Source organism: Sesamum indicum, linkage group LG3 (assembly GCF_026168435.1).
Source record: "Sesamum indicum cultivar Baizhima isolate 11 linkage group LG3, ASM2616843v1, whole genome shotgun sequence".
NCBI lineage: Eukaryota > Viridiplantae > Streptophyta > Magnoliopsida > Lamiales > Pedaliaceae > Sesamum > Sesamum indicum.
Genome location: NC_142659.1, coordinates 8,981,969 through 9,007,167, shown reverse-complemented (window position 1 = coordinate 9,007,167; position 25,199 = coordinate 8,981,969). Strand labels below are relative to the sequence as shown.

General features: G+C 37.5%; 1 protein-coding gene across 1 annotated transcript; it reads right to left on the bottom strand.

Moving 5' to 3' along the window:
* Positions 1–15,086: 15,086 nt before the first annotated feature.
* Positions 15,087–19,586, bottom strand: LOC148788654 (uncharacterized). Its single transcript, XM_088878077.1, has 7 exons — positions 19,256–19,586; positions 17,036–18,991; positions 16,641–16,947; positions 15,836–16,229; positions 15,620–15,745; positions 15,400–15,513; positions 15,087–15,293 (listed from the first exon to the last, which is right to left on the bottom strand). The coding sequence occupies exons 1-7, from the start codon at positions 19,584–19,586 to the stop codon at positions 15,087–15,089; spliced, it is 3,435 nt and encodes a 1,144-aa protein (XP_088734203.1).
* Between the last annotated feature and the right edge of the window lie 5,613 nt (positions 19,587–25,199).

Below are 25,199 nucleotides of genomic sequence, written 5' to 3'. Positions count from 1 at the left end.
AGATCATTCCTTAAAATCTCAAAAACCAAAATTGATGTTGATGCCGGAATTCTCTCTATGGAATTTGATAATGAGGTTATGAGTTTTAGAATTGGTGGTGCCATGACATATTCTAATGATATGCATTCTATTTTTTTCATTGATTTTATTGATGCTTTGGTACAAAAAAATGTTATTTTCGATGGTGGAGGAGCATTCAAGACAACAATTACCAAAAGATCGAGTCCAAGAACTTACAAGAATAAAGTCTTTCATGACAAAATAAGTTCAAGGAAAAAGTCATCCATGGACCGCCAAGTTCTGCTAAATCCACACCATCACCGGGTGCATTACATAGAAGAACTGGATTTAGAGTGCCCAACTCATTTAAGTTGAGGCACAACAATGTCTAGCCAAAAGCGTTAAAGAAAGGCGTTTCTTGGGAGGCAACCCATGTCCTTTTTCTCAATTGTTTATTTCTCTCTCATCCTACTTCTTGTAAATGTTGATATACCACTAAAATCGATTTTTGCAGGTAAAAAGGTATGAACATCCACAAGGAACTCTCCCTCTCATTCAAGGTCTCACAATTCTCGAGCTCTCGCAGTTCCACCACTTACCCCCCGAATCACTAAGGGACGTTCTCTTTCTCCTTTTTTCTTATTTTGTCGTCCTAGAATATGCATGCTTTTCACATTGAGGACAATGTCGAATTAAGTGGGGGAAGATGTTTTGATGATTTCTTTGATAGAAAATTCAGTCTTGGTGGATTAATTGTTTTGATTAATGCTTGCTACCCCGTCCATATTTGTTGAACCCAATATTTTTTATCTTGTCCTCATGCTAGCTTTGTGATCAAAGACTTATGCTAATCAAGTAATAATTTGGTAATGTGTGATAAGGGTGTGCATCTAATGACTCTTGACAACTTACGTTTAAGAACATATTTTTGCAAATGGTGATTTGATTTGAAAATTGAATGTGGAAAATTGGTGGACATAACCTACCTAGAGAGGAATTTTGAGCTTATACAGTCATGAAAATCACAATTTTTCTTGTCTTGGGAGATAATGCTTCATGATTTTGTCTTCCTACAACTTGCTTTGAACCATATCCAGACTACATCTCTATGCATACACTTGAAAATTGATAAAGGCACTAGGACAAAAACCCCTTTAGCTTAAAAAACCACCCAAATGCAATTCCCATTAGTAAACCCATTTGAGCCTTATAAGCCTTAATTTTTTGTTATGAAATCTCAAGTATAAACAAACTCCACCGCCTTTTTATTATCGTTTTTTGGCCCTCCCAAGGACTAGTAGATCATCAAGGAAATAAAAATGTACTCTAAGCATGTGTTTTGATATTAAATGTGGGGATATCTCAATTTCTATAAAGGAGGTTTATGAGCTAACATGTAACGTGACAATCTTGTTCTATGCCTTAATAGACAAAAAAAAAGAGCCTTCAAAAAAATAAAAAGAAAAAAAATGAGAAAATAAAAAGAGAGAAAAATAATTATATACTCTCTCTCTTTGAAAAAAAAAGGTCATAGCTCAAGTCAAGGAAAGTGGGACATGAAAGAGCATGAGATAACTCAATTTTGAGAAGCTTGGATTCTTACATCTATCACTTGGTGCTATAATTTAGTTTCTTGCATTTTTACCTCATTTTTTCTTATTCTTCCTACCCCTAAACCAAAGCCCCATTACAACCAAAATATAAGACCTCTTGATTCAAGTGTGTACATATTTATAAGTGGTGGAGATTTTGGTGTATAATCAAGCCAATGGTGAAGTATTTTTCATAGCAAGCATTTGAGTGAAACACTTAACCAAAAACACTTGAGAGATTCGGAGATATGAGAGTATAGTCCACTTGTTTTCTATATTTAGTTTTTGATGAAAATCATCTTATAAAATCTTATTTGAAGCTTGTTGAGTTGTCTTTTATCATATGGTGTACCATTCTTTGAACACTGAACTAGATTCTTGCTTGGGTACTTTCGTTTGCGATCCATAAAGTTTGGAATGAACTTTTTCAACTATTTTATCTTTATTTCTTTGCATCGAGGATGAGCAAAGGGTTAAGTGGGGAAATATTTGATAGGATCGCATTTTGTGCTTATTTTATGTAATATTTTGGCCTATTTTGTGATCAAATGCCCCTAATTAAATATTATTTTGCAACATTAGGATAAATGAAATGAAAAATGAAGAAAAGCACCAAAATGAAAATTCAAACAAGACTCAAACTCAATTTTTGGCAAGAGTTTGGAGCTGCTTGGACTACATTTGATGAAGAAAGAGTTTAACTAGGATTATAATTTTATCTCTATAAGTCTTTTAGTTCAACTAAGAATCTACTTCTAATCCTCTTAGAACTACGTATCTAGCTATTATAAATAGGTGATGTAATTCACTTTAAGAGACAACTTTTGAACTCTTCTATTTTTATAATATTTTCTTACTTTGCTTTTCATGCGTTCTTCCATTAGCATGTCTAGCTAGTTTTCTCATTCCGTTTGAAGACTTGATGAATGTTTAATTTCAACAAGTTGTGAGATCTAATTGATGCTTTCTACTTTTATTCATATTGATATTTGTGTTGTTTTCTGTGCTCTTATTACAAATAATCTGATTCATTGTCAAGAATATTTGCCTAGCCAATTGAACATGCAAATCCGTAACTGTTTGTTTGGTTCAATAACTAGTGGTAACATAGCATAATTAATTATGTAGAAATTTTCGATTATATTGTGTGGAATGCATAATCTAACTTAATTAAAATCCTCGTAGGAATTTATTGGTTAGAATTGGGCCTTTCTAGTTCTTAATGCTGTTGGTAAATTAAATCTTGAGAACGTTCCCAAGGTTGGTTACTGATTAGGGATTTAGTCAACGGAAGTTCCTTGACAATCCACAAGGTAAGGAAAGGTGAGGTCGTTAGGTCGTACCAATGGCCATAACCAATTTATCAATTATGTATAATTATTATCTTTGCATCTATGATCAACCGTGGAATTAAGCTTGATCGTGTCTTTAACTGGAATACTCTTCTTATATTTACCTCTTCTAATTTTATTAGCTTTTTAGTTTAATTTAGTTTTTATTTTTATTCTTCTTTACAATCATAAACCCCTCAATTATTTTTATTTTTATTTATTTTTTTTGAAGGAATTAATTTAAAACCGATCCCTGTGGATTCAACCCTACTCACACATGTACAAAAATATTCGTAGGAATTATTTTTGGTAGAATCGACACCCATCAATATTTAGTCCATAATTAAGTCACAAAAATTAGCAATTTTAGTTGTGATAAAAAATTTCATAACGTAAGTGCAAATCATGTGCTCTCTCTATTAAGTCAATGGTCAATTATTTAATGGGGCACTGGCTTTGCACGTGCTCCATTTGTTAAACATTTAAGGGGAGTTTGTGGTTTGGACTAATTAATTACTAGTTTTTGTAATTATGGCACACTCGAAAATTGTATTTCTCCTTTTTGCCAATGGTTAATTTGTTCGAATGAAAATGAATTTAAAACAAAGTTGCATAATTATTAATGTTCTTTTGTTTAATTTTTCAAGTTAAATAGGTATATAAAATAGTTCAGGTAATTAGATGAGTAGCAATGCATACGACTGTGATAATTAGGTAAAAATTAATGCAATTTACAGATTTAAATTATTATACTTAACACATATTTTAGCATTACAACAAACTATAAGGTCAAATTAGGTATGACTGTCCGAAAAAAATATAAATTTTAAAAAGATGAACTTCAGACAAAAGTTGCAAAATAATTCATGTTCTTTTTTTCACGTTATGTAAGTGTATAAATAGTTTGGATCCCTGAATTCTAGACCTATCAATGGATAAAATCCAAACATATTATTGATGCCCAAACCTTATCCACCCAACTCAAGACTCAATGGGTCTGTACGTAGTCCCAAAAGTACTGTAATATATCTGATTTTTTGGGTCGAGTCCAATTCTATTCCCAAATTTTTCTGTTTTGTTGTACAATAAACTAACATAAAATAAAGCCAAACTTTTATTGGGAGAAATCAAACTTTTATCTTTGTTTTGTAACAAATCAAATTAAAATAAAGCCTAACTTTTATTTAGATAAATAAACTGATTAGGGCATTGCTGCTATTGTTTAACTAAAGAGAGTGGTATGTGGAATTGCGAAAAGAATTGGGTATAAGTTGGGTATTAACAAAATGAAAAACATTGGGGTATTTTATTCAATCCAAATCCAGTTGGTTTAATTTAATGAGTATGAGTTAAAAATATTGGCTTGGGCATGGGTAATTTTAGCCTACTATTCGAGAGCAATGAGTTGTAACATACACAAATTTTAAAGCAAATTACAACAAATACTAGTGCAATAATTAATTAGGTCCCAATTAATCCAATTTATATGCAAAAAGCAAGAATTTTTGTAATTCAAAATTATTTTACTTACCATATACTGTTAGCAGTTTGGATTCCCCATCATTTTCGTCCTCCTTAGTTCTTTGAACACACGGATGTTGTGCTGCAGAAATGAAAGAAAGAAATTCAGCTGATGGATTAGTGTCAAACAAAGAATATAGTTGCATGCAAAAAGGAAAAAAGGGTCTGATCTAAATTTTGTTTTGGAAAAAGGGAGGGGGAGAGGGAGAGAAAGAGAGAGAACAGAGTGAGAAGAACTATGTGAAATCTTATGTGTGAGAAACAAGAAGAAAATTTACAAGGACAAAATATTTTATTTACTAGGGTGAGCTTGCATATTGTATTTGCATTATATAGACCAGCATTTATACAATATTGGATTCTCTCATTTACTACGTTTTATAATGGGCCACTATTTTTACTCTAATCATGTTGAATTAACATACAATACAATATTCGATATTACTAATTGACATTATCTTTTCTCATGATCCCCTTTTCAAAAAATTTAAAAGAAATAATTTATATATCCAACACAAGATTTTAAAATCTATGAAAAAGAAGATGAATTTTAAAAAAAAAAGTTCCATAAATAATTCATGTTTTTTTAATTTCACATTTGTAAGCACGCGGATTTTAGAGAAAAAAGTTCTAATGCTTACCACTGTAATAATAAGATCGAAGTTAATGCAATTTCTTATAATATTAGCATCACGACATCTGAAAGCAAGACTTTTTTAATATTAAATTATTATACTTATCATATATTATTAGCATTACGACAAATTACAGACAATTACCAAATTAGATAAGACTATAGAATATATATATGTATGTATATATATATATATATATAATTTCTTTACGCAACACGATAATCAGGAAGGTGGATTCTCTAAATTGTTCAACAGCAGTACTCAGTATATTTTAACTTTCCACCTATTGACAATACTGATGAAAAGTAGTTTTATGACACCATTTTGTAAATTTTCAACTGATTATTATATATATTTTTGGCTAATTCTATATTATTGCTTGAAAGTATATATATGGTATGGATAAGAACAAAAAATATTGCAATTTATGTCCCACAATCTACTTTCGCTGTCATTTTAGTTTCGTTATTTTAGCGCTCACTATATTTAGTCCATAAGTCACAAAAACTAGCAATTTCAGACATAACAAAAAATTTCCTTAAATATTTAATAAAGTACGTGCAATTCACGTGCTCTCTAGTATGATAAGAGCATAATAAATAAGATGGGTAAAGAATTTTTAAATTGAGGATTTATGTACAATATGAATAAAAATGGCGCTAGATTGAATATGTGATAAGTAAATTCTCGAATTAAGGACTTGACTGAATGAGGTTTTTGAAAAACAAGATGAAATTCAAACAAAACTTCCATAAAAGTTAAAAGATATAATTTATATATCTACCACAAGATTTCAAAATTTATGTATCACAAAAGAAGTTCAAAGAAATAATTATATATCTAGCATAGCACAAGATTTAAAAATTTATGTATCTTCTCATTGATAGATTGACTAATTTATGGAAAAGAAGATAAATTTGAAACAAAAGTTCCATAATAATTCATGTGATTTGAATTCCACACTAAATAAATATATAAACAGTTTGGTGTCGAGAGTTTAATGCACACAGTGTAATAATTAGGTCAAAATTAATGTCATTTATAATAAATCCGCAACACGACATTTGAAAGCAAAATTTTTTGTAATATTAAATTATTATACTTACCATCTATTATTAGTGTCACGACAAACTACAGACCATAATTTCAACTTAGGTAAGACTGCCAGAAAAATATATATGTTTGAATAATTTCTTTACACAGCACAACAATCAAGAAGGTGGATTCTCTAAATATTCGACAAAAAAATTCAATACTATTTAAGTTTTTACCTATTAATAAGACTGACGGAAAGTAGTTTCATGATGTGAATTTTGAAAATTTTCAACTAATTATTATATATATTTTTGGCTTATAGTATATTATTCCTTGAAAGTATATATACATGGTATAGGTAAGAACATAAAACATTGAAATTTATATCCCACAACTTACTTTCTTTGCCTTTTTTACTCCATTATTTTAACGCTCACCATATTTACTCCATAAGTCACAAACATTGATAATTTTAATTATAATAAATTTTCGTTAAACATTTAACAAAGTATGTGCAAATCACGTGCTCTGTCTATTAAAACAATGGTCAATTATTTAATGGAGCACCTGATTTGCACGTGCTCCATCCTTTAAATATTTAAGGGGAGTTTGTGGTTTGGACTAATTAATTTATGAAAAAAAAGATGAATTTAAAATAAAAATGGCACAATTATTAATCTTTTTTTGTTTAATTTTTTAAATTGAATAGATATATAAATAGTTCAGTTAATTAGATGAGTTGTAACGCATACAACTGTGATAATTAGGTCAAAACTAATGCAATTTAAAATTTAAATTATTTATATTTACCATATTTTAGCATCACGATAAACTAAAATGTCAAATTAGGTTGACTATTAGAGGAAAATATAATATTTTAAAAGATGAACTTTAAACAAAAGTTCCAAATAATTCATGTTTTTATTTCTTTTTTCTCATTAAAATAAGTATATAAATAGTTCAGATCCCTCAATTCTAGGCCAATCAATATATAAAATCTAAACATATTATTGATGCCCAAACCCTACCCACCCAACTCAAGACTCAATAGATCTGTAGTCCCAAAAGCACTAGAACACATCATATTTTCAGGTCAGCTCGGACCCATACCCAGTGTTGTTTTTTTTTTGTTATATAATAAATCAAATTAAAATAAAGCTAAACTTTTATGGAGAGAAATCCAACTATTATTTTTTTATTTATAGTAAATCAAATTAAAATGAAGCCCAAATTTTATTGAGAGAAATCAAAATGATTAGGGCATTGTTGCTAAGAGAAATCAAATTTTATTGTGAAGTGTTCTTGAGAGAGATGAGAACACAGTCGAAAGACAAAAAAGCTCAAATTTACTCGCACACACAAGTACAAATACAGACACTAGCACAAGCAAAAGCACAAACACACCAAGATGTCACAATAAAAGGGAACACAAAGATTGAGGGAGAGAGATGCCAACCTGCATGGAAAAAGGGAAAGCCAAAGATTCCATTGGAAAAGGGAACACGCTTCGCCGATTTTGTTGAGCTTAGGTCTAGGAGTTGTGGGTTGCAATCTTGAAACATTATTGATGGCATGGCTAAGATTGCCCTTGCCATCCCCGATTCCCTTACGGTTGCAAGGCGGTAGAATGGTTTAGGCCGGCTGCGAAGGGTGGGCGGCAGTTGCAGCAATGGGGGTGGCAAGGGGATGGAGAGTAGATTGACCAAGAGTACTGAGAGATCTTAGTCAGTGAGAGTTTCAAGAGAGTGGTAGGTGGAACTACGGAAAAATTTGGGTATGAGTTGGGTACTAATAAAATGAAAAACAAAGCTCCGGTATTTTATTCGATCCAAACCCTATCAGTTTAATTTAAGGAGTATGGATTAAAGTTGTGGGCCCGAAAATGGTTAATTTTAGCCTACTGTCAAGCTTATTCAAGAACAATGAGTTGTAATGTATACAAATTTTAAAAAAAGTTATAACACATCTTATTGTAATAATTAGGTCTCAATTAATGCAATTTATCTACAAAAAGCAAGATTTTTTATAATTATAAATTATTTTACTTACCACACATTATTAGCAGTTTAGATTCTCCATCATTTTCATCCTCATTAGTTCTTTGAACTCACTGATATTGTGCTGCAGAAATGAAAGAGAGAAATCCAGGTTCTAGATTGGTGTCAACCAAAGAATTAAGTTGCATGCACAAAAGAAAAGGGTTGGATCTTGATTTTGTTTTGGGAAGGAGGAGGAGGAAAAGAGAGAAAACAGAGCAACTAACAAAGCACGTGCAAATCATGTGCTCCCTCTGTTAAAGGGAGGGGGAGAGAGATGCCAATCTGCATGGGGAAAGGGAAAGCCAAAGAATCCACCGAAAAGATTTATGGTTAATTTATGGAAAAGAAGATGAATTTAAAACAAAAGATGCATAATTAATAATGTTTTCTTTTTTTTTTTTTTGTTTAAGCTTTCAAATCAAATTGGTATGTGGAATTGCGAAAAAAAATTGGGTACGGTTTAGATATCAATAAAATGGGTAGCAACAGGTGTATTATTCAATTCAAATTCAGTTATTTTAATTTAACGAGTGTGAGTTAAAAGTATGGGCTTGGACCTGGGTAATTTAGGCCTATTTACAGGCTTATTAGCCAGCAATCAGTTGTATCGCAGGCGAAGTAAATAAAAAATTATAATGCATACTACTATAATAATTAGATCAAAGTTAGTGCACATGAAGAAAACAATTCTTTTGCCAGAATTAGTTTGCATACTGTATCCTACTGCATTATATAGACGACCACCTATCCGATGTTGGATTCTCTCTCGTACTATGTCCTACAGTGTGTTAGTATTTTTACTCATATCGTGTTTAGTAGCATACGCTACCATATTGGTTATTACTAATTGACATCAACTTTTGTCATAATTGCCCAAATTTTTGAAGCCATCAAAATATTCTATTCACACGATTGTTGTTTAACTTTTTAAAGGAAGTTAAAAGAAATAATTTGTATATCTAGCGTAAGATTTTGAAATTTATTTAACCATTTTGTGATAGATTGATTAACTATGAAAAGATCGTAAAATCAAATTAGGTAACACTGACATAAAAATATATATAAATAATTTCTTTACGCAACACGACAATTAGGAAGGAGGGTTCCCTAAATTATCCGACAACAATATTTAATATTTTTTAACTTTTCACCTATTAACAGTACTGAAAGTAGTTTTATGACATGCATTTTATAAATTTTCGATTAATTATTATATATATTTTAGGATTTTCGTATATTATTCTTGAAAGTATCGTATGGTATGGATAAAATTAGAAAAAATTGCGTCCCACAATTTTTTTGTGTGTGTGTTATTTTGTTCCTATTATTTCAGTATTCTCTATATTTAGTCCTATAAGTCACAAAAACTTGCAATTTTGGTCATAATAAAAAAATTATTAAATATTTAACAAAGTACGTGCAAATCATATGTAATTCCTTCTAGTAAATCAGTAACATTTACGTAATGGAGCACATGATCTGTACGTGTTCCTTCCATTAAATATTTAAGGGAGTTTGTCGTTGTGACTAATTAATTACAAGTTTTTGTTATTATAGCTCACCAATTTATGGAAAAGAAGATGAAATTAAAACAAAAGTAGCATAATTATTGATTTTTTTTTTAAGTTTTCAAATTAAATAGGTGTATAAATAGTTCAGTTAATTAGATGGGTTGTAACACTTACGACTATAATAATTAGGTCAAGATTAATGCAATTTATAGTTTTAAATTATTATACTTACCACGTATTATTACCGTCACGACAAACTACAAGGTCAAATTAAGTATGACTATCAGAAAAAAATACACTTCTAAACAATTTCTTTATGCAACATGACAATTCAGAAGGTGGATTATTTCCAATTTCCCGCAGCATCGTTTAATACGTATTATGTAACTTTCGCTTATTGATAGTATTGGCGGATGTAGATTTATAACGTAGATTTTGTAAATTTTCAACTAATTCTTATATTTATTTTTGGTTTATCATATATTATTACTTGGAAGTAAATGTACAGTATGGATACGAAAGCATTAAATGAGGCGGATGATATGTTTTCAACATGAGAATTTATGCACATTATGGATAGGAGTAACAAATTGGCGGCAAGTTAATTTTTGAATTAGGGACTTGGCTTGCTGAGATTTTATTGAGAGAAATCAAACTAAGTTTGGGCATTCTTGAGAGGAATCAATTTTTACTAGGAAACAAGTTTTATGAACCACACTAAAATAATGTCGGAAAACAACAATTACTATTAACGTACACAAACATGCATACTCAAATAACGCACACTAATCTTCAGCATTAGGGACAATGATATCAAATCACAAGAGGACATAGAAATAGCATAATTTAAATCATTTTTGAAATTCTAGAACAGTGAGGTAATGATCAATGTTGAATTTTGCCTTTAAATTATGAAAACCAGCGTCAAGGCCTAGCTCCCGGCACTCCCTTTCTGTCCTATATATCTGCTTCAAGAATGGCTCGGCTACTGCGGTTATCGTTTGTGCGGTCCGGTAGCAGTGGATCGCACATAATTAGCTTTCCTTCCAGTGGAAGTGCATCGAAACAGTTCTTCAAAATTTGCTTGCATTCATCCTCAGTAAATGCCACTAATATCCACTGGTACGTTCAAATTATTAATAATGTCACTACAAGAAATATAACTTCGAACCATCGCTAATCACCATTGTTAATAGTTGATCCATCCAAGGAAATGAGTCGCGAATATCCAGCGAGTCTGGTCGAATCCTCGAACGGTTCTCCGATCCTAAGAAAGATAATTGAAACTAGCCGGGCGTGTCCCCAGCGAGGACACTCCGACGCTCAAGTCAGAAGAAAAATAAGAAAAGATTCACAAAAGATAATTTTGTTTATATAATTAAACATTACCTTTTAATGAATGTCCCCTCTTTTATTTATAAACAATATCCAAATATATTAAGAAAAGGATGAAGAATAGTAATTATGCCAACATCAAGCTTCTGGATCGTAACCAAGATCCCTTAATTGAAGCAGCAGGAAATAAGTTATTGGAGCATTTAATGGGATTCTTGCCATTTTTATGGACGTGATATAGTTGCCCGTTTGAAGGGTAAATCCATCCTTTCTGGATGTGCCCTCATCATTAGCCCCCCAAGTTCTATACGCGCAGGTCACCCAGCGTGCAGAAGTTGAGACGTCTCCCTAGGCATTGATTACCTCGATCCCAGCGTGATACGTGGCACCATAGCGTTGTTTCCTCAGGCTGCACTGCCATGTGTCGCTTTGGGATTAGCTTCCACCTTTTTGTATAATCCTGCCCATAAATATATATAAGACATCTTCATTCAAATTCATTTTACCGGCTTCATCTTTTTGAAATTGCGGTATTCAGCTCTGCTATTACAGCTCTCTCGATCTCCCAGCATCTAAGGTACAATGTCCTCTTCTAGTTCTAGTTCTGATTCAAATTCTTCTTCTGCTACAATATCTCATCGGGTTGGGTCCCCTAGTCCCTATGAAGGTCCCTCTAGGATAAGGTCGCAACACAGGTCGCATCACGATCTGCCTTTAGATGAGTCTAACTCTGGTGACGTACCTGGTATTATGCATGATCCTAACCCTTGGGATGACATAGTAAGCACTGTTAAACAACAAGTCCATCTTATAAAGCAGAAGTATTATATCCCGAACAGTTTTGAGGTTATAATTCCAAGTGCCTCTGTTCGCATGCATCGTCCTTCCCCGGGGTTTTGTGCCTTTTCATTGAATCATTTTGACGCAGGTCTAAGATTGCCTCTTACCCCTTACATAGCTCAAATCCTTAGGCGCCTTGAAGTATGCCCCATGCAATTATCTCCTAATTCTATCCGACATATAATCCTGTTCGTAATCATCATGAGGGTCCATCGATTCGAGCCCAATTTTGATAATTTTTGGACCTTATACTTGTTCACTACCTCGACCAGATCCGTAGATAACGGATTCTTTTATTTATCTGCTCGTAAGGAATGTAGGTACTTAGATCTACTTACATCGAACATAGGTCCTTGGAAGAAGAGGTTTATTTTTGTCCGTCCTACTCCGGGTCGAGGATGGCCCTTTAAGTGTGAGTGGGTTTTAGAGAAACCAACACCAGTAGTTGAAGGGGGTAGGTTGGAAGGTGATCAAATTAACAGTCTCGCCTCTTTCATATATGACATGAAGAAAATTTTGGTAGAAGAGGTACTCAGGCTCGCGCATCTCTCCCCTGCTCCTATCCAAGTTGAGGCACTTTAGGTGTGATTCACTTTTTCTTAATATCCTGCCCTATCACCTGATTTAGGTTCTGACTCTTTCTATTTTGTAGACGACATGGTTTCCCAGGCTCGACTTACTTAGTGTATTCGAACGGATCAAGCTCGAGCAGCTGTCGGGGCGGGAGCGTCTTCTGAGGTCGCCCCTCCTTCCCCCACTACATCGAGGCTTGCTGCTGATAGCCCTCCTGCTCTTGAGGGCTCCAGGAACCCTCTTCCCATCGTTATAGGGAGTGAAGAGACCCGGTCGAGGGGTTTGCCTCGAGATGTTTGTCATGAAGTAGACTCACCTCACTGGTCCGGACAGATGAGTCCAGTCCTGGTGGTTTGGTGACTCGGCGAAGGAGGAGAGGCAAGAGCCTCATGGGCCGCAACACGAGGAGTCGATCTCAATCCCTGAGGTTCGATCAACGATTTGAGCCTATGGCTGACGGGAGAAGTATAGAGATGTTGAACGACATTACTACTTGCTGGCGTAAGGCTCGCGAAGATCTGCGAACTCCTAATCACCTTATTGCCGAGCTGAACGGCAAAAGATTCATTCCAGATTGGAAAGTCTCTTCCAACAACACTGTCTTGGGATCTCAAACCGGTCAAGAGACCTGGGAGTTGTATCATGCGAGCTGTCTACCCTGAGACCCGGCGGCCTTGTTGCAGACATCCTTTACTCGCCTGGAAGAGCATGCTGCCCACTCGGTAATTCAGGTTTCTCACTTGTCTTATTTTTCTTGTTTGGGATGTTCTGTAATGCAATCATCTTTTCAGGCTGCAAATTTCGTTCGAGGTCTCTCTCTGAAATGCTCCAATTTTCACCGGGACCAGCTTGCTGCTGAGCATCAAAGTCACAATCTTCGAACAAAACTGCTGGATACCTCTGCTCGCATAGAAGATTTAGAATGCCAACGGTCGGTCTTGGAGGCCCGCATCAAAGAGCTTGAGGAGAAAATGTCCGCGGAGATTTTCAAAGCAACCGAGTTAGGGCAAGAGAAGGGCTTCGCAGCCGGTCACGCAGCTGGCAAGATAGCAGGTGCTTTGGAGGGTCGAGCAGAGTAGATTAATTCACACGACTTTTCTGCTCGTCTGCGTGAAGCTCGCATCCAAGGGGCCCGAGACTTTATCAAAGCACCTGCATTAGACATAGCTATGGAGATAATGGCAGCCGATTACCTGGTGCAACGTTTTGAGAGATGCAAAGCCCAGCTATCCACTCTGAATGGATTCGCGCCTGACTTTGATGCGACTAGGTTGGATCCAGGCTTAGATGGCAATATGCAAGCTTTTCCTGATGAAGGGACCCCCCCCTAGAGCTGAGGATTAATTTGATGTTCTGTTAAACGAGATTGAGAACAATTGAGTATTTTATAGTCGTGTATTCAAACGTGTTGTACGCCCCTTTGTAGATCTGATCTTTATCCGTGTTTTGAAGTCCTTTCAGTCAAGATAGTCTATCACGTTACAATCAAGTCCATCCGACTTAACCTTTTTCAAGCTAAAAGAAAATGACTGATTAAGTCAGGTCATTATTATTACGCCTTTTTCAGGCTTGAAGTATGATCGCACTATACCGATGACTTACATTGCTAGGCCTTTTCCAGGCTCAAAAGGAGTGTGATCATTTATGCGGATCATTTACATTATTAGGCCTTTTTCATGCTCGAAAGGGATATGATCGCATCATGCAGATTGTTATTCGGCCTTTTTCAGGCATTTCATCATGCGTAGAACTTCTTCAGATTTCGTATGTTCCATGGTCGTGGAAGATATCGACCACCAAATCTTGAAGTATATAAGCCTCTTTGTTTCTTATCTCTGCCACTTTAAAAGGTCCTTCCCATTTTGCATTCAGCTTTCCCACGTGCTTCGATGCTTCGACTTTTTTCAAGACCAAATCGCCAATTTAAAGCTCTCTGGGTCGCAACTTCTTGTTGTAGTTTTTGAGCATTAAACTCTTATGATGAAGAATCTTTGCGTACGCTGCATCTCTTTTCTCTTCTACCAGGGTGAGGTCGAGCGTTCTCGCTTCCTGATTGGCCTCTGGATCATAATTTGATACCCTTTGCGTTTCCTCTCCAATTTCTGCAGGAATAACAGCATCAGAGCCATAAACTAAACAGAAAGGACTCTCACCTGTGGACGATCGTGGGGTCGTTCTGTAGGCCCATAAAACTCCCCGTAGCTCCTCATCCCAAGATTCTTTCGACATGATTCTTGATTTTAAATGTTGTAGGATCGTTCTGTTAGTTACTTCTGTCTGCCCATTAGCTTGAGGGTGCCCGACCGATGTGAAGTGTTGACGATTTTTTAGTTCTTTCAACCAATTAGTGATGTCTCTACCCTAAAATGGCGTGCCATTGTCCGATATTATCACCCTGGGTACTTCAAATCTACAAATGATGTTTCTCCAGATGAAATTAATCATTTCTCTCTCTGATATTCTGGCCACTGCTTCTGCTTCCACCCATTTGGAAAAGTATTCGACTGCAACTATGACGAACTTTCTTTGGGCTCTCACTGGAGGAAAAGATCCTAATATATCGATCCCCCATTGATCGAAAGGGCATGCGATCTGAACCGACCTCATCGGTGTAGTGGGTGAATGTATAAGGGACGCGAATTTCTGACAGCTCTCGCACTTTCTCACTATTTCCTTAGCGTCTCTCATCAGGGTAGGCCAGAAGTACCCTTGTCTTGCGACCTTCTGTGCTAACAACCTTGCCCCCGAATGATTTCCACAGCTTCCTTCGTGAATTTCCTTCATCACATAAGTTGCTTGTTCTGCATCCAAGCACTTTAACAATGGTCCCTCGACAGAGCTCTTGTATAAATCTGATCCAATCATCGTGAATCTCGTAGCCCTGAACTTTAAGCTCTTCGCTTGCACAGGATCCTTTGGTAAACTCCCTTTTTGAGATAGAGCATTATTTCGTCCTTCCATGAGCACGGTTGTTGTATAGCATCTACCTTCACATTTTCTGAGATAGCTCGGTGATCCTTCATGATCCCGGTGATAGTCCGGTTCTTAATCCCTGACAACGGTCCCTTGCACAGGATCCAATCATCGTGAATCTCGTAGCCCTGAACTTTAAGCTCTTCGCTTGCACAGTATCCTTTGGTAAACTCCCTTTTTGAGATAGAGCATTATTTCGTCCTTCCATGAGCACGGTTGTTGTATAGCATCTACCTTCACATTTTCTGAGATAGCTCGGTGATCCTTCATGATCCCGGTGATAGTCCGGTTCTTAATCCCTGACAACGAGGCGCCGAATTTCGACAAGGAGTCAGCCCTATCATTCTCGCATCTCGGAATCTATTGGATTGAGCATCTATCAAATCGTTCGATCCAGGACTTCGCTCTTTGGAGGTACAACTTCATGGGTTGTTCCTTCGTTTCATATACCCCTTCGATCTGCATAGCTACTAGTTGAGAATCGATGTACACCTCTAAAGTTCTTGCTCCTGCAGCATGAGCCAACTCTAATCCAAGAATTAACGCCTCGTATTCGGCTTCGTTATTGGTCGGTTGAAATGATAGTCGCGCTGTGACCTCTATTTGTACTCCCTTTGGACCATGTATGAGAATTCCTGCTCCGCCATTATTGGCATTCGAAGACCCGTCAACGTGCAACATCCAAGTTTCTGTTTCAGGGATCGATTCGCTGAATAACTCGACAACGAAGTCTGCCAAGACGTGAGCTTTTTCCGATGTCCTTGCCTGATGGTCAATGTCATGTTCGCCAAGCTCTATCGCCCATTTTATCAATCTCCCCGAGGTTTCAGGACATGACAATATACTTTTGAGTGGCTGATTCGTTAAATAATGATTTTATGAGACTGGAAGTACGGTCGAAGTTTCCGAGCAGTGGTTACCAATGCGAGCACAACCTTTTCAACAACACTGTACCTCAATTCTGCTCCTTGTAGCATTTTACTAACATAATAGATTGGATTCTGGATCTTAATCTCCTCCCTTACTAATACCGAACTTATCGCGTTCTCCGATACTGCTAAATATAAATGTAAAATATCTCCTAATCCGGGGTTTGCCAAAAGGGGCGGCGATCTCAAATAATTTTTATGTTCGATGAATGCTTTCTCGCATTCACTTGTCCATTCAAAACTTTTAGACTTTCTCAGAACTTTAAAAAATGGTAAATTTCTATCTGCAGATCTAGAAATGAATCGATTGAGGGATGCGATCTTACCGGTTAAGTTTTGGACATCTTTGATCGACGTTGGGGACTTCAGTTGGAGGATCGCCTCTATTATTGGCTTCTATCCCCCAACTGGTCACCATGTATCCAAGAAATTTTCCTCCGCCTACTCCAAATGTGCATTTGGTTGGGTTGAGTTTTATCCCATAAGTCCTCATGATAGCGAAGGCTTCCTCAAGGTCTCCCAGATGTGTTTCCGATCGCTGGCTTTTTACCAGCATATCGTCGACGTACACTTCCATTGTCGATCCGATCTGGTTTTTAAACATCTTATTCACAAGCCTTTGGTATGTGGCACCTGCATTTTTCAAACCAAAAGGCATTACATTATAGCAAAATATACCTTGCTCGGTTACAAAAGATGTCTTACTCCGATCTTCCTTTGCCATTGAGATTTGATGATACCCTTGGTAGGCATCCATCATTGAAAATAGTTCGTATCCTGCGGTCGAATCTATGAGTCGATCTGTCCTTGGCATAAGGATCTTTGAGGCATGCTCTATTCAAGCTTGTGAAGTCAGTGCACATCCTCCATTTTCCCGATGATTTTGGTACAACTACCACATTTGAAAGCCAATCTGTATAATGGTTTTCAGAGATATACCCAGCCTTCAGTAGCTTGCTAACCTCATCTTGAATAATACGATTTTTTTCAGCCCCAAATGTTCTTTTAATCGGGCATACTGTTGGGTCTACGTTTAATCGATGCACTATAACCTCCAGGTTGATCCCTCTGAAATCAGAGGGACTCCATGCAAACATATCAGCATTGCAACGGAGAAAAGCGATCATTAGGGTATCGAATCCAGTGCTCAACTTTGATCCAATCTTGGTCGTTTTGCTTGAATCATCTTTTACTAGCTCGACTTCTTTATGTTCGTCAACCGGCTCGATTCTATCTTCTCTAATACCTGTGTTCGGCTCGAATTTCCTCTTCTTGTCAGTCGCGTCCTCTCTCATAGATAGGTGATCGCATGCTATCTCTCCCACTCCGCCAGCCGTAGGAAACTTCAATTTCAAATTATATGTTGACACTATGGCCCTGAAAGTATTCAAACCAGGTCTTCCCAAAATAACATTATATGCGAAAGGAGTATCTACCACAAGAAATTTTACCATAAGAGTTTTCCTTGTTGGCTCATTTCTTAAGGATACCGGCAATTCGATTGTCCCTGACGAATTCACCTTGCTTCCTCCAAAACTCATTAAGGGAGCTATCACCGGGATCTGGTCTGCATTGTCAAGGCCCATCTTTATTAGGACTTCCTTCAGTATAATATCCGCGGAACTGCCAGTGTCTACCAGCACTTTGTGGATAGTAAAATTGGCTATATCCACTTTTATCACCATCGGATCGCTATCCTGCCCTATTCTTTCCCTCAAATCATGAGGCCCGGATGTAATATCCAGATCCACCGTTATGTTTAAGATTTGCCTTCTTTCCAATGAGATGCCCTTCCTTTCGAGGTTCCTTCTCGATTTCCTCGAATATCCCGCAATCGAGCCTCCCGCTATTATATATATAGCACCCCTCACGGGCGCATTTTCTTGTGTTCTCTGTCCTCCATTCGATGCACCTCCTGCTCGTCTCACTTGGCTTCTTGATCTGCTTCGGCGATCTCTTTGCTGAGAATTCCTGGATATTTGGTCCTTGAAATACCCCTGGCGTACCAACCGGTCTATTTCGTCTTTTAGTTGGTAGCATTCCTCAGTGTCATGACCTCTCTCGAGTTGAAAGCGACAGTATTTGCTCGAATATTTTTTGGCTGGGGTAACCCTTATAGGTTTCGGCCATTTGAGCACATCCTTCTTTTCAACCATTAGCAACGCCTTGGCTCTCGTCATGTTAAGGGGGGTATAATTACTATATTTCTTTTGGTAATGAGGCTCTCTGTTTCGCTCATGTTTTGGTCGTTTATCCTCGGCTTTATTATAGCGACCTCTATCTTTTCCGTAACCGCTGCTAATTCTCCATTCGCCATCTTTCATGGCGTTCATCTCTTCCTCGTCAATATATTTTTGGGCCAAATTCATGAGATGTTCAACGTCTGAGGGGGGATCTCTTGCCAAAGTTGATGCGAATGTACCTTTCTTCAAACTGTCTATCAGGATGCTGATTATCATGTCGATTCTTAAATCTTGCACTTCGAGTGTCTCATTGTTAAACCTTCCCATGAAGGTCTTCAACGTTTCACCTTCTTGTTGCCTTATTGTAAATAGGTGCGTAGCAGATTGCTTTTGCTTCCTTTTGCTGGCAAAGTGAAAAGTAAATTTTTGCACCAGCTGCTCGTGCGATTCGACGCTTCCAGGTGGCAAATTCGTAAACCACTCCTGAGCTTTGTCTGTCAAAGTAGTCACGAATAGTTTAGCATTAATCGGGCCCGATTGCCCATAAAAGATTCATTACCATGTCAAATGCGGCTATATGCTCCAGCGGGTCTTTAGCTCCATCATACTTTGGTAGGTCCCGCATCCTGAAATTTGGACTAACAATCTCCGTCAATATCTGGTTTTAGAAGGTGAATTCCTATGCTGTGATACTATCTCCCCTCGTTTTTTTAGCTCATCGATTTGTTTTCCTAGTTTGACGATTTGTTTAGACACACTTTCGACCTTCTCGCGCGAGATAGCGGGTCCTCTTGTTTGGCTCTTGTCCCTGCTACTGGAACCCACCTCAGATGGTGGTCGCGTACCCTTGCTCAAATTTTTCCTATTAGTTCCGAATGTCTTTTCAGGTTCCTTTTCGGCAAACAATTTTCGCTTGGTGGCCTCTCTCTCCACGGGCGTCGCAATCCTGCGCTCATATTCTATGATCGCGTTACGGCCGGCCTCCTCCATAAGCTGTTGTAACTCTACTTTTGTCAGCTGAATAATCGGTTCAGCCGTGCTGACCGTCATTTCCAAGCCCAGGACATTCCTTCCATTATCTCCTTCCATACTCTCAGGATGGTTTCAATCCTTCCCACAGTCGGCGCCAAATGATCCGTCCAAGGAAATGAGTCGCGAACATAACCAGCGAGTCTGGTCCAATCCTCGAACAGTTTTTCGATCCTGAGAAAGATAATTGAAACTAGCCGGGCGTGTCCCCAGCGAGGACACTCCGACGCTCAAGTCAGAAGAAAGATAAGAAAAGATTCACAGAAGATAATTTTGTTTATATAATTAAACATTACCTTTTAATGAATGTCCCCTCTCTTATTTATAAACCATATCCAAATATATTAAGAAAAGGCTGAAGAATAGTAATTATGCCAACATCAAGCCTCTGGATCGTAGCCAAGATCCCTTAATTGAAGCAGCAGGAAATAAGTTATTGGAGCATTTAATGGGATTCTTGTCATTTTTATGGACGTGATATACTTGTCCGTTTGAAGGGTAAATCTGTCCTTTCTGGGTGTGCCCTCATCAATAGTAAATAGTCGTAACAAATAATTATTGACCACGACCAATAATGGTTGTTGGTTGTAGTTTTTTCGAGGATGGCTAAAATATTTATGCTTTTATACAATGAAAAAGCTAGATTTTTTCGTCAATTTTATTTAATTTTGATTGATAATAATTATTTATAAGATTTAGTTATAGTCACTAATGTTATAATTAATATTTCTTTTTTCTAGCGTGTACATTAGTAACATATATGCGTTACAGCAAAGTAATTAATATTCTCTTGAGGTGCTTGAATTTTATTTTATTTTCTTTCATTTTATAGTGTCTAGAAAATTATTCATTTATCTTATATACAGACTCTACCATTATCGCACAAACCATTATTTTTTATTATTTTTCTTAAGTGAAAAGATGATTTTTTTTTTATTTTAGTTTCCAATATCATAAATTATTAAATTTTAAAATTCTTGGCATATCAATACCGTTTATGATGGTAAAAAAAAATCGATGCAAAGACTCATAATTTTATTTTATGACCAAATTATTTCTCATAATTTTTAACTGTCGTTAATATTTTGACATTATTTACAGAAACAACATCTAATAGTCATTGTGCAGCTATTAATTAGTATTCCCCATAATTTTTATTTTTAAGCATGTTAATTAATTAATCATAATCAAAAGTAGGAAAATTTGCAAATTTAGTCCTGTAATTAATTAGGAGAGGTGTATTGTTTATTATGTACGAATTTATTTCTGCAATTTAGTCTTGTAACTTTATAAGTTTGGCAATTTTAATCATTTTTCAGCTAATTTCATCGAAAAATTACACGTGACTTGCACATGACCGAATTAACTTGCAATTTTAGTCCTGTAAATCAATTTAATCGGGTCATGCGCATATCACATGCAATTTTCAGCCAAATTGGCCGGAAATGATCCAAATTGCAAAAGTTTTAAAGTTTATTACAGGACGAACTTGCAAAAATCAATTCATGAAAGATAAAAAATGCCACTCATTACAAATTATAGGACTAATAATATATTTTTAAAAAAAATCATATTTCTTTAAGTGATTGTGACGACACACCATGCCCATATTCTCAGCATAATAAACCAAAAAGAAATTATGTATGTAATTTGCGGTCAAATACCAGAAAAAAGTTTAAGACAATCCTTAAAGTTTAGAGATGGAAACACCTTCATGAAAATAGCATCACCGGGTGGAACGGACTTGAGCACGTCACCGCCAACATGCTCTATACCTGCACCTCATATCATGGGAAGACTCAAATTATTTTACTTTTATTCAGAATTTCCCCTACTGTTGAAACAGATAAACATTCACTTGGAGATTAAAGTATTTTTGGTCGTTTCCCCTACCAGAAATGAGACGCGTGATCGTTTCCTTTGAGGTCGGATCCAGTGCTCGAAGTGGAGGACAAAGACGCGAGCCTGCGATCTCTAGTGCTTAAGTTGATAGCGTAGGCAGACAAATCCAAATGATGGGGAAGCAAATAGATGAACTAAAACAGAAGGAGAACTCGTCACAAGAAATAAACATTCACCATTCTGTAATGAAATTTTGGTGGAAGTTGTAAATACGAGCTTTAGAATGTCGGATTTGCCAAAGTACGATAGGTTAAAGGACCCACAAGAACATGTGTAGAAAAAGGTAATGAAAGCAAAGCAAACACAAGCCATATGCGCGAGCAAAAGGGAAGCTTTCTTCATTAATCCAAAATCAGATTTTTCTGTACAGAGAACCCATTTAAATACAGTCGGAGAAGATGAGAAACAGAAATAACCGATACCCTCCAACTACCTAACTGACTCAGCGCCACGTAACCGCCATGTGGCATACACGTCACCCAACTAATAAAAACGTAACAGAAGAAAGAGAACGCAAGAAATAAACACGCTTTTATTTTCACAGAGAATGCTTTCATTCTCTGCTCTCTGTGATGCTCATTCTCTGCTCTCTGTGATGCTCCAAGCTGCAGCTAGCGTCAACCAATTCCAACCTTCCTCTCAACACCCCCCCCACAAGTTGGACTTGGGGTGAAAGCAAACAAGCCCAACTTGCGCAAGAGAGGAAGGAATGCAGGACTAGAGAGAGGCTTCGTGAACAAGTCCGCAACTTGCTCTTTGCTGCGAACAAAAACGGGAAGGAGAAAACCAGACTTGTAAAGGTCACGAACAACATGGCAATCGATATCAAGGTGCTTCGTGCGCTCGTGGAAGACCGGATTAGCCATGATATGCAAGGCTGCTTGGTTATCACAATGAAACGGAATAGGGGTAGAAACATCAACACCAAAGTCACGAAGCAAATACGAAATCCATTGCAGTTCGCAAGCTGTGGCAGCCATACTGCGGTACTCAGCTTCCGCAGAAGAACGGGACACCGTGCATTGCTTCTTGGTCTTCCAAGAGATGAGGGCAGGACCGAGAAAGACAGCATAACCAGTTAGAGACCGACGAGTATCCGTGCAAGCCCCCCAATCAGCATCACAGAAGGCTTGTAGCTGAAGTGAATTCGACGACGGAAAGAAGAGACCAACCTCTGAACACCCCTTCAAATAACGGACCAAGTGGAGGGCAGCCTGCCAATGAGAACGACAAGGGCGCTGCAAGAATTGACTAAGCTGTTGTACCCCATGGGAGATGTCCGGACGAGTGAAGCCTAGGTACAGGAGACGACCAACTAAACGGCGATACCTTTCAGGATCCTCAAACAAATCCTCAGAACCAGAACTAAACTTAACTCCAGGAGGCAAAGGAGTTGCTGCAGATTTCCCATCCTGAAGCCCACATTCACTGACTAAATCAAGGATATATTTGGACTGAGTGAGAGACATACCACCGTTGGAACGTCCAATTTGTAAACCAAGGAAATAGCGGGCACATCCTAAATCCTTAATAGTGAAGAGAGCATCCAGAGACTCCTTTACCTGCGAAATGGAAGCAAGAGAGGGAGCCATAATAAGAACATCGTCAACGTAAACAAGAAGTCCAAGAAAACCGGCATCCAAAGGCTTGAAGAAGAGGCAATGATCATGTCCAGATTGCCTGAAACCAAGGCCCTCAAGGCTCCGTGTGAACTCTACATTCCATTGCCTCGACGCCTGCTTTAATCCATACAATGAACGCTTAAGGAGACAAGCATGCCCAGGGGAAATGTCATAGCCTTCGGGAGCAGTCATGAAAATTTCTTCATCCAAGTGACCGTGGAGAAATGCGTTGTTTATGTCTATCTGATGCACGGGCCATTGAAAGGCAGAGGCAAGCGCCAAAAACAACCGCACAGTTACAGTCTTGGCAACAGGGGAAAATCTCTCAGTGTAATCCACCCCCTCCACCTGCGTATAGCCCTTGGCAACAAGCCTAGCCTTGTGCCGTTCAACGGAACCATCCTCCCGCAGCTTAGTTTTGTACACCCATTTGCAGCCAATGGGTGATTTACCAGGAGGCAACGGGACCACCTCCCACGTCCGGTTCTTCTCAAGTGCCAATAACTCCTGTTTCATAGCATCAGTCCAATGAGGAATGCAAGCTGCTTCCCTGTAATTTCGAGGTTCCTGCACAAGAGATAGTGAAGCACAAAACCCCAAGTATGCAGAACTGAAATTGGTAAAGATAGGAGTGGAAGAAGAAGCATTGAATTGGCAGACAAAATCACTGAGCCAGGACGGCTTGTGATGAGTACGCTGAGACCTGCGAAGAACCGGAGAGGCAGCAGGAGAAGTGTGTAGATTTAAAGGAGAAAGGGAATCCGATGAAGGACTAGGAGATTGAGGAGAAGAAGGTGCATCAGATACATCCTCAGTCAAAGGAATGACAGCTAAGGGAATGGGTGAAGGAGTGGGTTTAACAGAAGCGAAGGGAAAATGGTCTTCAAGAAAACGAACATTGCGGGAGGTAAAGAAGGTCTTGGACTCAAGATCATATACCTTATAGGCCTTTTGTCCGGGAGGGTAACCTACAAAAACACACTTAGAAGAACGTTTGTCAAACTTAGAGAGATGTGGTTCAGGTTTTATGGCAAAACAGAGACATCCAATAGCACGCAAATGAGAGTAAGTTGGGGCCCTTTTGTGTAGGATCTCATATGGAGTTTTCCAAGCTAAAACAGAACTAGGAAACCTGTTCACTAGGTAAGTGGCTGCTAGAACAGCATCCCCCCAAAAATGACGAGGAAAAGAAGCTTGGAACATAATCGACCTGGCAATCGCAAGAAGAGTTCTGTGCTTACGCTCTACAACTCCGTTTTGTTGCGGAGTGTAAGCACAGCTGCGCTGGTGAAGGATACCAGAGTTCAGAAGGAAATTCTGGAATGTAGAGCTAAGAAATTCCGCCCCATTATCAGTACGAATGACCTGAATTTGTTTGTTGAATTGGGTAGAAATGAGTTTACAAAAATTCTGGAATGTTTCTAAGGTTTGACTTTTATACTTCATGAAGAAAGTCCACGTGGATCGACTGAAATCATCAACTATGGTTAAGAAGTAGTGACATCCAAAGGTAGTAGGAACTTTGTACGGTCCCCAGATGTCTAAGTGAACGAGAGAAAACACAGATTTTGAACGGATTTTACTGGATTCGAAAGGCAATTTCTGCATTTTAGCAAGAGGGCATATTTCGCAAGGATTAGAAACACATTGTAGTTCTCCTATTCCTTTAATATGTTTCATAGAGGTTTTGGACAAATGTCCAAGCCTTTGATGCCAAAGCTTCATATTATTGATCACAGTAGTATGAGAGGAAAGAGTACAATCAGTATTTGCTAACGAAGCATTAACAGATACATGGGTAGATTCAAGAACATAGAGGTGATTGATCAAATGAGCCGTAGCCAGGACCTTTCTAGTCTTCTGGTCCTGCAGAGTACAAGTTGCAGTTAGAAACTTGAATCGAATTGGCAAGGAAGCACACAGCTGCCTCACTGAGAGCAAATTAACGGAGAAAACAGGAACATGTAAGACATGAGTAAGCTCAATGTCTGTGGTGAGATGAACTGAACCAATATGATAAACTGACTGTGTATGACCATTTGGGAGATGAATAATCAGAGGAGTAGTGAGTTTCGTATAGGAGTGAAACAATTGAATGTCTGCACAAATGTGGTTAGTCGCACCACTATCAATAATCCAGTCACTTGAA

Coding starts and splice junctions, on each gene's coding strand:
- LOC148788654 (XM_088878077.1), bottom strand. CDS start 19,586: ATGGAAGGAGATAATGGAAGGAATGTCCTGGGCTTGGAAATGACGGTC. Junction 16,948..17,035: donor GGTATCATCAAATCTCAATG/GCAAAGGAAGAT, acceptor TGAAAAATGCAG/GTGCCACATACCAAAGGCTT. Junction 15,294..15,399: donor CTATCTCAGAAAATGTGAAG/GTAGATGCTATA, acceptor CTTAAAGTTCAG/GGCTACGAGATTCACGATGA.